At 34.7% G+C, this 16,311-nt stretch overlaps 1 protein-coding gene across 1 annotated transcript; it reads left to right on the plus strand.

The window, feature by feature from the left end:
• The first annotated feature begins 6,774 nt into the window (after window positions 1–6,774).
• Window positions 6,775–12,615, plus strand: LOC132952746 (uncharacterized). The gene is made up of 3 exons (XM_061025161.1): window positions 6,775–7,087; window positions 10,922–11,156; window positions 12,033–12,615. The coding sequence occupies exons 1-3, from the start codon at window positions 6,877–6,879 to the stop codon at window positions 12,172–12,174; spliced, it is 588 nt and encodes a 195-aa protein (XP_060881144.1). The 5' UTR covers window positions 6,775–6,876; the 3' UTR covers window positions 12,175–12,615.
• Window positions 12,616–16,311: the final 3,696 nt, after the last annotated feature.

Raw genomic sequence — 16,311 nt, forward strand, 5'->3', positions numbered from 1 at the left:
ACATAAAATACTTGTATAGAACGGCAATTAAGTGTATCGTGTCACTATAATAGGGTCATAATACACTGATACCTCTAAATACCTCCTGACACTCTCGATCAATGAAATTGTGTCCATGCACTATTCAGAGGGTCCAGATTGTAGAAATGTTGTAGTTGGTTGCCATGAGAAAACGTTCGCTATAGGGAATAGTTCCACAGTTGTAGGTGTCTGTTAGAGGAAGTTTAACTTTATATAGTTTGTAGCAGTCCCGTCTTTGTGGGTGGAGGGGAGAGCTAACCTAACCTGACATCCCGTTGGAATGATTGTAAAAAGGATAACAGTTGTATTTCATGAAAAGCAACCGTGTTTCGTTGTTTCCATGTAAAAAATAGTAAAACGGGTGAAATCGAGTTGCAGCTCCACCCGGTTAGCGTGTGCATTCATGGTTTTTTTTTTGGAAAACTCCTTCTATTTTTGCCTGCAAGAAAATAAAATAAAAGCATTGAGAGATGGGTTTTAAATCTGATATTGAGCTGGTTTGTTTATTTTTAATATTTATTACTTTTCAATTACATTTTTGTTATGCAAGTACGAAAATTGACCAAGAGATGATTAATAACAGAATGTTATTTAATAATTATTATTAAATTACCTATAGGTTAGGTTTGGTATACCAAATTGATATTATATTATATGTATATACATAATAAAAATTAGCGTTATTACGTAATATGATTTATATGATTAAATTATAAAGAATAATACATAGGTAATAGTAGAAGATGAATTAATTTGTGCATGGCGCAGTGTTGTCGTTGTATTACGTTTGTATATTATTATAAATTTATAAAAAATCACAACAATCAACAATAACTTACAATCAAAATATTAAAAAGAAAATACAGTCTGAAAATTGCATTCCTAAAATGCATGCATGGACGTTAGCGTTTTAAATCGCATCGTCTACATACTATAAACTATAAAGGTATAATATAATGCTATAATTTACTTACCTATAATTATAGGACGTAGCACCACCTATAAGATATACTAAAATTGTATCGACTGTATTGTAGCCAGCTGATACCTATATTATAGGTATAATTTTTGAAACTGCCTGCAATGGAATGGTATTTGTCAATGAAAATACTGAAATTACGTCTCTAAAATATTTAAGTAATGGTTGGACGTTCAAATCGTAAATCAAATAATCGATCGTCGTCACTGGCGACGGATGCGTTTTGCGTAACAAAACAGAATTTACCACACCCGTATGTATACAGCGATACAGGGTGATTCACCAAACATGCCCACTCACTTTTTGACTTAAAATTATTCAACAAATCATTTTTTCAAATAGATATTTTTATTTTTGATGTACCTAAATCAAAATTTGAGTCAGTGCAGGTTTCCAAGTTGGGTGCTTAACTTTGCGTACTAAGGATAATAGATTATGGGTCTCGAAGATGTGAGGGCGGTGATTATTAAATAAATTTGAGTGATTAATATTAATCTATCAACATTTACAATCTGTAAAAATGGTTCAAGTATGATAAACACTAGATCCAATACTATAAAAAAATTATAATTATATATAATTATATTTTATATTTTTGTAAAATCCTTTTTAAGGACTGTTATCCTTATTCTTCAAATTTTAAGTACCCAGAAATTACTTGTTCAAATTTTTATTTAGATACTTACAGGTAAGTACATACAAATTTATTTTCAAAAATATTATCTTATTCAAACTAAATAAAGTGATACTCACTTGAAAATCATATTTATGTATTAAAACCACAAAACACTTCATGAACTATACAAAGTATCTTAAGTATTCGAAAATATAGCTATTAAAGTTTAAGAGAACCCTACACAGTTATTTGTTGTCTCCGTCTTACAAGTGCGTTACATAACAAATTTACGCTCAGCCGATCCGTATAGCTACGTTAGTTTAAAAATTAGAATAAATCAAGTTTTGAGTACATAATAAAAAAAAAAAATTGAAAATGCTCATATTTATATATTTATAAAATCACTGGTAAAAACCCACATACAAACACTGATAATGTTCTTACTGTTGAATTTCATAATAAGTCGGTTCATTCTAATTTTTATACTAACAAAGCTAAACGTGATCTGCTGGTTGTAAATTTGCTATGTTACGCACTTGTGAGGAGGAGACGACAGTTAATATATCTGTGTAACGTCCTCTTAAGTATATTTAATAATTCCAAAAATTATATTTTGAATAACTGCAGCTTTTCTAAAGAATAAAAAGCGGGTGGGCATGCTTGCATATATGAGCCACCCTGTATATATAATTATATATATGTTATCGTCGGGCGGCGAGTGGGTTGTGCTCGCGTTGAAGTCTCCAAAAGGCGTAAGTAAAATATTGTTATATCCATTATGTGTTGTACTACCCACGGCGGCAATGCGTCTGCGCCAGTGACGTTCGGCCGGACTGATGTCGAGACGAGTTGCGAAAACGCGTTCGAGGTAACCCAATTTTAGGCCATGATGATGACGACTCCTCGCGATTAGTGCGTGTACGGAGCGTATGTCGACAAATTGTGTTTGCGTGTGGTACGATCGTAAAGCACCAGACTAAACCTAGTCAAAAGGTCAATCATCCCCCTACAACGACTTCTCTGCTAAAGACAAAAATCAACTGAATCTGAGTTGGACGTACAACACTCACCCGTCTATAATACACCCAAGTAAAGATCATTCCGCCTGCAACACCTGTGGCGTACAACTCATGGTGAAACACAAAAAAGTCACGGATATCGTAATAGTTTTCCAGATAGAAAGGGGTTGAAGCTTTTTCCCCGACCCTGCACCTCGGAGTAATTCTGAGTGCGGACCCTATGGTCGAGTTATTCAAATATATAAGTTATATCTCAAAATTTCTAATCTGTACCGAAACATAACGTTTAATGTAATTAATTTCATAATTGCTCATATGACTAAACACAGTATTTTAGATTCTGAGCGGAGCGATGATTGTATTGGTTTTACGTTTACTGTGTATGTGTGTGTTTTAATTTTTGAGTATGTTATCATCTTTCGAGGCAGTAAAAATGCTTTGATTTTCAACTTCAATATTTTTTCTGGTAATAAAGTGATTAGTCGGTACTCTTTGAGTACCGAAATTAAAAAAATCACAGTATTTTTCTTAATAATTGGGGAAACGAAAACTAATTACCTTCATATAAAACGAAAAAACGATGAAATCGATTTTCTTTTTTGTTGTTGTATTTCAAAAACGAATAACCTTCTTGGAGTCAAATAGAATCTAGAAATCTGGGTAATTCAAAAATATTCACGGAGACTTGAAACGTTTACGTATATTATTATATTTTACTATATGCGCAAAAGACATTTTCATAATATTCAGATTAGTTTTAAGCTATTATATATTTATAGCTTACACCGTATTAAAAGTAAAATAAATAAAATTAATAAAATAATTAATATAGCAATATGAAAATATAATAATATATATTAATATGTATTATGTACCCACTTGGTTGTATATGGCCTGCAAGCCGTCTTCGTACAGAATCACGTCAAAATGATTTATCGCTGAATTCAAATTTAACACATCCAATTACACCAGTGACCTACCTAATGACGAGGTACCACTTGACTTATACTGCTGTATACCTACAATAGCACAGTGGTTACCTACTTTAGATAACGTATCCATTAAAAACAAAAAAAGTAAAACCCCGACTGTCTGCCCCACGTCACACTGTGAAAACTGATAATATGATAAGTGTAGTCTGTATAGATAGTGTAGTTGTCTATTATATAACACGAGTGCGATAATAAACGGACGATTAATATTCATTATTCAATTATTAATGAGTGCCGGCGGGCATCCGATGACGAAACCTCGTGGTGGTATAATGATAATATATGAACTAAAATTGCGATCTGTCAAAAGAACAATATGTTTATATGCGCCTGCAGCTATATTGGACGAGGTGAGCAGCGCAAACCGTAGGTACTCGACCTACAATGACTAAACACTCTTCGTTTCGTTGCTATTTTTTTGATTTTTTTCAGTCCGCAGATAGTACTGGTGGCAGTAATATTATAAAACGTTTTGTAGCTTCCATGTGCTCCATCTTTCGCACGCAAATTTTTGTATATTCGTGGAGTAAGTAGGTTCATTTGATGTCTGCAAGCTATAGGCTATCTGATAATTTGAAGCCGATTCGCTCTTCTGAAAAATGTAGAAAACCTGCCCACCAAATCAGTGGCGTGGCGAACTTCATTAGCTTATGAGGCACAATAATTTATATAAGTAATAAATTATATATACTTATATAAGTAAGTACGTATTTACGTAAATGGTAATCGAGAAAGATTGGCTTAGTCTTAGTACACACTATAATAAATTATTATAATACCTATGTGAAATGCCTCTAGTCTCCAGGACACCCACCACCCTTTTAAACTGAGACACGTGCCTCAAATAATGTCCTTCGTCACGCTAGTGCACCAAACTGCTCGAGATCGGTTAAATTTTTGTTTTCTAGTTATTAATAAATAAACAAATTAAACACAAAATTGAAAATATTATATCTTTTATTTTGAATAATTTGTTTTTTTATGGTATACTGCGTTTTACTATACCTATATTATTTTTATCTTCATCGTTTAACGCGAAAAACAATAAGGTAGTTATAAGAATCTATGTAGTTTCCTCGTTAAAATTTACTAGCGTCTCGCTCTGAAAAAAAAAAATACACAACATCGACCCGTTTGGGGTAGCGTCTCCTCGCAATTCCACCGACTATTGCTCATAATATATATAGTGGTTTAAGAGTAATATGTCTTGAAGACCATATTTTCAAATATTTTGCTTTGATAATTATAAGCATTCTACCTATTCTGTGTCGACACAACCTTTTTTTTTTTTACTGCAGGCGCGTATATGTATATACCTAGGTATGTAAGTCGAAAGTAACGAGTAGTTTCTGAATTAGGTAATAAACCTAATTTGCGAAGGATAATTGTAATATGAGTAAATAATAAAATTGGGACGATGATGGTTTAAAAATTATAATAGGCAATCAATTTAGTTGGTAAATTGCATCTTTTTTATGTTTTATGTAAAACCATCATCAAGACTATCATTATCTTTAGCACATATTATTATAAGGTTTAATAACTCATTAACTGTATTATTATTACCTATGTAGAACGTTGTAGCACGTTGTAGGTATTGCGAAATCCCGCTAGTCGGCAAGAATTTCTCGTAGCCGAATTTTCTGCTAAAAAACACATGTAATCGACCCACCGTTGAGATTGCGAGTGTCGTTTCGAAATCGTCACACGCAACACTATAATATTATATAGGCATAGCGCTCGCCGTCTATATATAGAGAATTTTATATTATAACGATTGCTGTCCAGAATGTGACCGCGATCCGACGTCGCACAGATTGATTCACCAATCACACTCAAGGCCCAGCAATTTTATTTCTTTGAAAATGAATTTATTCGAATTCTGAATTTTTTGGAATTTTCAAAATCGAGGAGGACTTTTTTCGATTTTTGTTTAAATTTTTATACAATTTAAGGAGTGTCCTGTGGTGATACAATAGATTATTTTAGGAAAACGTGAATTAAACGACTTTACTGTAAATGATTAAACGATTGGTTTATTTATTTATAACGTTGTAATATATAGGCATCGTTATCAAAATTCAAACGAGTTGTTTCTTAGTTATAACTTAGTAAAATGTATATCATACTAAGGTTAATAAATTATTTTACAAAAATATTCACTATAGATGTGTAATATCAAATCTATATTACTTAGTAATCTGTGGAGAAAACATTTACAAATATTATAAAATGTTAGTTAAAATTACTAAAATTTTAAAACGTATCATAGCTTAAACCCATTATCATTAGCCCTTTATAATATTCTAATTAAAAACCAAAAAAAACGCAAAAACCACCAGTTTGAATTTAAATCTAAATGTAATATGTATCATAATTATTGTCAATAAAAAATCATCTAAATTAATAATGTATAGGAAAAATTGTGATTTTCATTTGAAACGAATAAGTTGATATTGCCACGAGACACACCCCCTCAAATGGCACCGGCTAGGACTCAAAATATTTGAAAATATAGATTTTATACGCAGCAGATTATTCGTGAAAGGTCGTCCGAAAACCGTGATCAGAATAAATTCTTTATCGAATGGAATAATATGAACGAGCCCTTGGCGAATCACTCTGTATCGCACGACTGTAGCAGTCGTGATTCTGTCAGAAATGTGTCGTTACGATCGCTGCGCTCGAACGACAATAATAATATTATGTGAAGAATCGCGTGTCCAACCCAAACCCCCGGACGAATACCGTAGGTGACCACAGATAGGTACGTACGACTTGCGATCTAGACACTTTACTTCCGGACGACTCGCGGCGGCGGTCTTAAGCGGAGGACTCGTAACAAGTTGTGTGGAGTTGGTCACGTACACCGCAACAATGTATTGCTGCTGCGTTATCATAATATTATATAACATGTATAGACACGCCCCGGCGGTAGGGGGTTCCACTTCCGGCGCCGCGGCCGCCGTCTGGTTTTTTTTTCAAGGTTCGCTCCGTTGCGCAATCCGCGACGAGACGCCGACGACCACTACCGCGGTACGACTGGTACCTATACACCATGATACACGAGCGCACACTGCTGTAACACAACAACGCGGTAATAATGGGCACTTTCGTTTTTCGTCCGAAAAGCCACCGCCGCTGCCAATCGCGTTCACTTTCACTCTCGCCGCACGCCGTCGCGGTCTCCCACGGGTTATTCTCGTCGTTTCGTACACAGCTGGCCTTAGTGCACCGTGAATCTCCGCCATGAAACAGCTCGTGCCGTCCGCCGCCTTCGCCGGTCTTCTGGCCGTCCAAACCCTGCTCGTGCTCGGCGTCCTGGACTTGAACGGGTCCGAGGTCCGGGCCCAGGAGAGCCCGTTCGAGTTGCCCGTCCAGCTCATCGGTTTCCCCGTCATCATCGTCGCCGTCAAGATGTCCAATTTCGTCAAGAAACTCGCGTACGCCCTGAACCCGAGTGAGTACAACACCTAACAGCTACATCCCACCGGAGCGCGCACGGCTCTTCCCCGGAAGGCCGTCGACAATTTTTTATCATAATTTATCGCCTCCGCGATATCAATTCGTGTATGTATGTGATTTGACCCGCAGGCACTCGTGCACCTCGAGCCGCTCAAATTTTATTGAAAATTTTGACGTCTTCCCGCCCGTAAATTTTCTAATCGCCGTCCGCACACTTTCTCGCGTAACTCAGGTGGCAGTCAAAACTGGTATTTCGCGCGGTTATACAATGTATAACATAATAATATTATATTATTGCGTGTGGCGATATTATAACATTAGGACGTACATACGTGTTATGACATGGGCAGCCTGTTGATGAAGTCGTAACGCGGAAAGAAGACCACTTGTATGCCAACACGTAACATCGCACAGTTCGTAATAATAATAATATGCGTAAGTCGATAGTGCAGGAAGACGTTTATAATAATAATAATATGTAATGTAGCCACCTACATTACATAATAATTCGCGAGTCGGACCGGAATTAACCGTTATTGCAACGTAAGCTTTATGTACGAAATACTTCACCACGTGGCACGTGCAGTGACGTCCGGGGACTTTTGTTCTTCGTATAACAATTTTCGTCGTCGTAGTTTTCACCGTTTCAATTACAATTTTAATACACGCTTACGTCTTATGTACAATAACATTGAGAAAGTATTTTTTTGGATTTTTCCTAAAATTTCGTGTTGGGCCGCAGCTCTCTCGGCCCCTCGTCCTACCTCTCTCTAACTATAAGCAACGCTGCTCCGACGTAGAATATTTAGGAAGTGTCCCGACACGACGTCATTATGATATCACTCTCACAGTCATAACCTTATTACGACTTATTATTACATAAACTTACACTCAACCCGGTGGACGGTTTGGTTAGTTTCGTCTCGTTTCCGAGTATTTATTTTGCCCGGATAGGTTCGATCGCTCGCGAACCGTACTCTGTCGGTGACTGCGACGACGCGATGACCTAATCCAAATACGCGAGTTTATTACACAATCGTTAATGGTCTTGTAAGGATCGTCGTTGTAGTACTGTTGTTTTTGTGTACACGGTACATGATATGCACAAGTGTGTACGCTAATCGCATACAGTTAATGTATAGAGAGTTTAAAACGACGATGGTCAGTTATGTATAATAATATATGGGCAATATAGGTGCGCGTTGCAGGTCGTACACCTATTACAGGCGCTTTTTGTATTTTAACGCATATTATTTTGACACATACGCGAGTATAAGTCACCGAACGACGCGATTTCGTCGGCTTTTCGCGATACTCGGGTATGGAATGTACTACGATTATGTGATTTCAATACCGTAAGAATCCATTTGCACCGAGAACTACTACGATAATAAATCCTAAAGGTATGCACTTATGCTTGTATATATCATTATGTACGGTGCAATACAGCGACGGTCCAATCAAACACGACCTGACGACCGCGAACGACGCTCTATAACGGAAAACGAATTTATTCTCTTAATAGGTACACACTACAATATAATGTTTAATATTGTATGAGGTTGAATCCAAGACAATAATTGTCACACAGTGGTTTATACCTGTACGTGGATAATAATTCCCACCCATAATTTATTACGATACGCATGTGGCCTTAATATTTTAATTCCAGTCTATATAAGACCAATATAAAAGAAATCTTTGTTATATTTTAATTGTTTTCAAGCCTTGGACATTAAAACCGAACAATTTATGGTTTTTATATTGATTTATCGGAAAATTTTTATCTCAAAATAAAATTGTTTCTCGAAAAAACTGCAAAAATATATGTAACAGTTTTACATTTTATAAGTAAAATATTGACAAGTGAAATTCCAAATTTGTTTAAAACTTATTGGTCGGATCTGAATAAGTCATTATAATATGCGACATAAAAAGAACCCAAACTTGTTTTCATAGTCCACGTCACGTAATCATAATTCGATCAGTATACAGCATATATCCTATAGGCTGTGATGAAAATAGGTCGCTTTTAGCACGAAAAACCATTTGTTTAGAACCCCTTCAATTGTATTATTTAAATTTAAAATGTCATTCCACCGGGTGACAACTAATATCCTTTTTTTTGGATAGCAATCTACCGACAGTCATTAGATAATTTATTTACATAATAATATTATGTGTGCAACTATGAATGGACTCAATTGGTACGCGCGAGCTTTAGCGTTTAATTAGGCGTCGTTCACTTACGTGTGTGTGTGTGTGTGTGTGTGTGTGTGTGCGAGTAGAAGACGAGTCAAATCACTAATGGACCGAGTGCTCGGATCGCATACTATTATAATGATAAAAAAATATATAATAATGCGCTGCACGTCGTCGTCGAAAAGTTACGCAAACTGTTTCGTATCGCGTACGTACATAGGTATATATATTTATTACCACAACTCGGTCGTTATTTGACATGACGCACGCGTGTGTCCGCCTGTGTACACGCGACAATGACGTTGCGTAAAAAACTAAAATCGTAAACGAGTGTGTGGTATAAAAAAAATCGTTTAAAAATAAAAATAAGTAACGACATGGGCACATGGCGTCTCCGCGCGGGCCACCATTATATAGGTGTATTGTTGTATTATAATATTCGTGATACAGCAGCGAGTCTAGCTCATTGTCGCGTTGCAGGTCAATTTTACACTGAAATCATAATAGGTATACTATATAACATGATTAGGTTTTGATTTTCCCATTTTGATTCCAAGTTCTGTAATTAACCTGCAGTGATTAAATAATCAAGCGGAACGCGTTGTAAATACTGTTATTATAGCCGTAGGAGAAAGAGCCGAATAAAATATGACGTGTACATCAAAAATTCACCGCGAGAACCCTCACCGCCCCTCTTCCCTTTAATAATGAGTTTACTCAAAGTCAGATTTTGCAATTTATCGGTATAAAAACCGTATTATTTTCAATCGCTTGGATTTATTTATGCCGTTTAAGGAGTTCCCTGTGGTGGTGTCCAATCAGACTTCTTTCTTTCAGATGACAACATTAAATGGTTCTCAGGAAAAACGTGTTTTTCTGTAAATTATTAAGAGGATTTGCGCATATGTGTACAACGTATAGGTACTAATTTGATCTTGACGCATATTTTAATATTAGAGTGAATTATTGTTATTTTATAAATATTATGTAATAAACCAGAGTGCTTGAGTAGGAAAAGGTACTTGAAAGTTCCGAAAATCAGAATATGAATAAATGCATTCTAATACCTATTAAAGGATAAAATGGGGTGAACGTTCTCGCACGGTAGATCACACTGTAACTAGTACACTATATTATTATGTATTCAAAATTTCAACGGCTTTTCAGAAACCGTGTTTTATAAATTTTATTTTAAATACAAAATTCACCTTACCTGATCCGTATAATATGATGGAAACAGTTTAACCAGTGTTATTTCTGCTCGTTATTGTCGTGAGCATGAGGGACGATTATTATTGTTTATCTTCCGGCTCACCCACCTGCCGTCGTGTAATCTGTTTGTGAAAATATATAATATAATATCAATAATGAAAGAAAAAAAAACAAAACGTCATTATATCAATATTTAAATTTTTTATAAAATATAAATATTCCACGTCGAATTTAAGCTATCGAAATACGATAATATTTCAACAATTCAAATGAAACACGGCAGGCTCTACGTTATGCTTTAACTACACTGTGTAGGTTAACTTACTTCTACACATTTATATACACTCATATTGTACCGATTTGCGAAACTTGATGTACCGTCCTCATATAAGTGTTTTGTTTCGCACGGTCGCAGGCACCTACAGGAGAAAGGCTAAGAGGGACTTGCAAGCTGTGACGTCCGCCGCAGGAACCTTGTCGTCCTTGGACGTGCTCAAGGCCCAGGAAATGATACTGAAGGAAATGGGTCCTGACGCTTGCGTCTACGAGAAGGTGTGCTCTGCGTACGCCGAGGCGGCCGCGCTCGCCAAAAAGGATCGCCGCAGCGGTAAGGCCAGGGTGGACCGGATGGACTGGGAAAAGATTATCAGGTAATTGATTTTGGTTATTAGACACGTTTTAATTATTGCAATCGTCCCAGCCCCGCAATAACGAAAAACCCATAAATCACCCCGATAAATTAAACGATAAAATTTTAATCTTGTAAAGATCGTAAAAAAACAGAATGATTCCTAGATGGACAAGTTTGTACATAGGCGGAGCAGATAAATGTATATAATGCAGCAAAACGACGCCCTAAGATTCATAATAGGTGGTGTGCTTTCGATATTAGGGTTTAAGGGCCTACCTACCAAACATGAAAATAAAAATATGGTCATTTCTTAACCATGGTCGGTTGGATAAAAAAACTATACTATTATAAAATTTTGATTTTGAAATTGGTTTTTAAATATTACGTTAAATCGAATTTTAGCCAATTTAATAGATTTCCAAGTGCGTTGCAACTCTATTTCAAAAAATATCCATACAATTAATATAGATTTTTGAACATTAAATTCACAGTCTAAATATTGTACTTAATTTAATATTATGTTTATTTCTACTTCCAAAAGTCTAGAACACAACACGTGAAATGTTCTATAACTTTCATAAGGGCCCGTCCCGGTAATTTATATAAATAAATAAATATTCTGCACATATTATATACTCTGAACACAATTATTATTCTGGCTTAAAATATATGATTTTTTAAAACTCCACGACAGCGTTCTTCTCATCTCTTCCCCGATTGGTCCGATTGCGGGAGATGGGCCAGATACTATACGATATACCGAGCTATAATATTATATTATGTTGTATACCTGTAGAGTTTTCGATTTGATCGGTCACTAATTTTCATCGGGAAATGTACCTAAAATAATGTTTTTTAAGCTACGTCTCGGTCTCAAATTATTATCTTTTCGCAGCGGATACATGGAAACCGGACAGGCCAAAAAGAAGTATTACATGCTGAGCGTGTTCCTGGGCGACGTGCTGGGTTCGCCTGAGTTCTGTTCGAGGATCGTAAGGAAAATCAAACGGTGTGACGTCAAACACATATACCACTGACACTGCACATAATATAATAAATATTGTGTTAAATATTTCAAAAACTATATTTATTGAACAAAATAATTTGCAACTATAAATAATAGTCTTAAAAAAAATATAATAATAATGTAATAATAATATTATAAGACTAAGTGCATGCTCATCACGATGTCGTCGTATCAATGCTTTTGGCATTACCTATCGTCGTGTAATGTCATCGTCTATTTCGTTTTAAATGTTATCTTAGTTTTTTTACAACCAAATCTGAAATGTAATATTATTATATTATATCGTACTATTAATAGCACCATTGTCCTAATGTGTAAATAATCAAAATGTTTTATAGATTTATGTAGATAGAAAATTAATTAAATATATATATATTTTTTTAAATTAAATGTGAACCGACATAATTATGATGTTTGGCGTTTGCAAATATAATATTATAATTGATGATTATTGTAATTGTATCTATATGTACTTTTTGGGTTGATCTCGAAAGAAGCTCAAAATGAAAAAAGCCGTTGTAATTATTTATTTAGGTACATTGCAAATACGAACAGAACAAAAGATTGACAAAAATTGCGACACGTATTGCAATATTATATAATACGCGCATTATATTATCTACACAATCGAAATGGGTATAGGTAACTAATAAAATGATATTATCTCAACGCGACAACGACGTTAGATACATAAAAACTCGAAAAATAACTGACCTGTTAATTTTTTTCCGTACAATGCTTTGAATGAACAATTTCGACGTGTGTATAAAATACAAATATAAGATATAAGCCGATCGGTTGTGTCGTTGAATGATCGATGCGTTTATTTTACGATAACACTGAAGTTTGCCAAGCCGTTTACAGTACAAGTAAACTTACACTATAGTTACACTTGTCCACAGTAAAATTTCTTGTAACGGAATCACCTGCAGGTATACAAACTGAATTTTTCCGATACAAAGTATGTTTTCCGTTACCTACGGAGAGTCTAAATTTTAGACTATTTTTTAGACTCTAAAATATACGATATATTAGATATAATAATAATAATAATATATGGGTTATACGGGACTGTTGTAATTTCGCGTTGTAAGGATATTTCCGCCAAAAACTGTACAGCCATATATTATACTTATTTACTTACCAGCTTGCAGGCAATTGTGATTTATTCGGTTTCCTGTCGGACGATCGTCACTGCCAAAACGTCGAGACTGCAACATGACATTACAAGATAAGTAACCCATGAAGGCGTTGCCCATACCACCATTTATATTCACTTAACATTTCTAAGTTAAAAATATAAAAAAAATTACACAAAACAAAACAAATTTTTATTTACTCAAGTATAATATTTCACAATGATAATAATTAACTGTCTGTAATAGATAAGTGCATATTATACTGTAAAATTATGCACACCTAATAATCGTACCAACGGATGGACAAAAATAGTTTTCTTAAAAACAAATGCAGATAATGATATTTACCATATATGTATAATGGTAGGCGATATAAAATAATTGATACATTTTAGTTTTAATTTAATTTAAAAAAAATTTGAATTTATTACAGTTGAATTTTAAAAGGTTTATTAATATTTTAGGAAACAATTGAAAAATTTATTTGGGGGGCGATTATTACAAGTTTTGGGGGTCCTAAAGCTACCCCCATGACGTCGAGCAGAAGATCGTGACGACTTTACTCCAATATTTTCCATATCAATATATCACGCGATTCGATATTTTTCGTAAATAAATTTAATCACGTAGTATGATGTTATTATTACGTAAAACTATCAGCCCATCTGCGTCTTATTGTACGACGCTAACGCGGAAGAAGAAAACCATTCAATAGACGACCAACGTCGGTTCGTACAATATATCGATGTGTACATAATTGGCGTTAATAAAATCGTTGGTTTTGACCTAAAAAAGTATACCTGTATAGATCCAAATTGCTACCAAAAACCTTCATCGAAATTGACGATCGGAGCTTTTTTTCTACTAAAAACAGTGACTTCAGGCACAAGTGCACAACATTGTAAGGTCACTCAAACATTCATCGAAAACGCTATCGAATCTAAAATAATACATAAACTGAATATTACCATGATAAATTGTTCGGAAATATTTATTTTTTAATGGCTCGTAGGACGTTGTAGTTGTTGTTTTACTGGCAATCGCGATCGACACATACGTATACTCCTATAATATAATATCGTGATATAATTTTTTCGACGATTTACGGTCGGGGCTTTGCGCCTCGCACGGGTCAGACCGAGTTCAATAATCTCAATGGACGGTTGTTATTTTTCAAGAGTTTCTCCCCCCTCTCCCAAGCCAACTCACTGATTTAATTTCCCTATTCCGAGCACTGACACGATATTATACGATATAGTGCGTACCTTCATGTACGCGTTACTACCGCCGACGATGTCATCGCGATTTATCACTTGTCGTATGATAGTCACCGCGATCTATATAAAGTATAAAGAAATACCGACGCCGCACGTGTGCCACTCACAAGTGCGTGATTTACGCAGTGGTTTACCGAAACAAAAGTCGACGAAAAAAAAAACATAATAATAATATTATTATATTATCGTATCGTATTATCGTTAATCATCAACATAATATTGTTATGGACTGTATTGGTAATGTCATTATTGTTTTTTTTTATAACATTACATACCTAGGACATATTATTATATAGTGTCGTCATAAAATTGGAACAATATATATGTCAGCTAGTATGTAGATAAGGATAAATAATGTATAATATATTATTTGAAATCCAAATACCACTGACTCGCTGATTTGGAATAGTGGTTCCTCTAATTATTTCACCGTGCAACAAGGAAAAGGATTTGCCGAATTTCGCATTTTGAAGAGCTGCTCAAAAAGGGACGTCGAGGTTCACGAAGAAAGTTACAATTGGTTACAGTCTGCAGTAGAAATTAGTATTAATTATTTATTATTCGGTTATTCGGGCAGATCAGGTAAAAACTTGCATCAAATCAAATTATTGAACATTGCCTACCAAGGTGAAAGGGTTGCCCTTTGTCTGCGATCCGACGTAGTTGGATTGCCTACCATGGCGGCTGAGTTGCACTGACTGCCGCAAATTACACACAAAAGGAGTAGAACAATCATAATTTTTTTAAGAGTTGCGATTTTTTACGTGCAACGAAGTGCACGGGTTCAGCTGGGTTTAGTTTACCGTCCAGCAGTTGAAATTCGACCATATTATTATTTAATTTCTTTTATTTACAGTTAAAATGAGCATAAAAAACATTGTTTTATTTTGTTTTTGATAGTATTTAAATGGAAAATAAAAATTGTATTGATACAAGTTCAGAATGGAAATAATTTTAATTTTTTTTTTACTCCTTCTGCAATTTGACTATATTTTTTACAGTTTCTTTCGTTTATTAACTGCATCATCTTTCTCTAAATCAGCGAGTCGGTTGAGAATGCGCTTTCGGCCATAATTTATTGTTGTGTGTTTTTTATATGATAGGATTGGAGCAGGACATTATGATGGAGACAAAATATGACAATGACAAATAAGTATGATAATTAAATCTAAAATAAATACTTATGGTAACTTTTTCTAATTATTGCGCAATAATTCCAAGTAAATTTCTGATAATGTTGATAATTTTACAATAATTAATTCTGTATATACAATATTGTTGGTAAATACTCTATGGTCATTGACATTTTACCTTACTTTAGCTTTATTCATTTATCAACTCTTACAGAATTATCAGATATTATATTACACATGGGTAAGTGCTCGGTAAATCTTCTACGACCACGACAGCGGTTCTTAAACTTTTGGTGAACATGGACCCCCGATGAAAGACTTTTAAAAATCGCGGACATCCTACCAATTTTCTTTTGAATGCCTACCTACCTTTTTTTTTTGAAATATCTCATGTTATCATAATTAATATTTTAATACTTATTTTATATTACAAATCAATTATCAAGTAGGTACATACCTACATATTTACAATTGTTTTTCTTACACATAATTTTTCATAAAAATTTAGTATTTTAGTTTTAGATAGAACCACCGCTGACCACAGTTTAAGAACCACTGGTCTACGACGTCTATATCTTCGGCGATATAAATATTCAGT

The sequence above is a fragment of the Metopolophium dirhodum genome, chromosome 9 (assembly GCF_019925205.1).
Source record: "Metopolophium dirhodum isolate CAU chromosome 9, ASM1992520v1, whole genome shotgun sequence".
NCBI classification, from domain to species: domain Eukaryota; kingdom Metazoa; phylum Arthropoda; class Insecta; order Hemiptera; family Aphididae; genus Metopolophium; species Metopolophium dirhodum.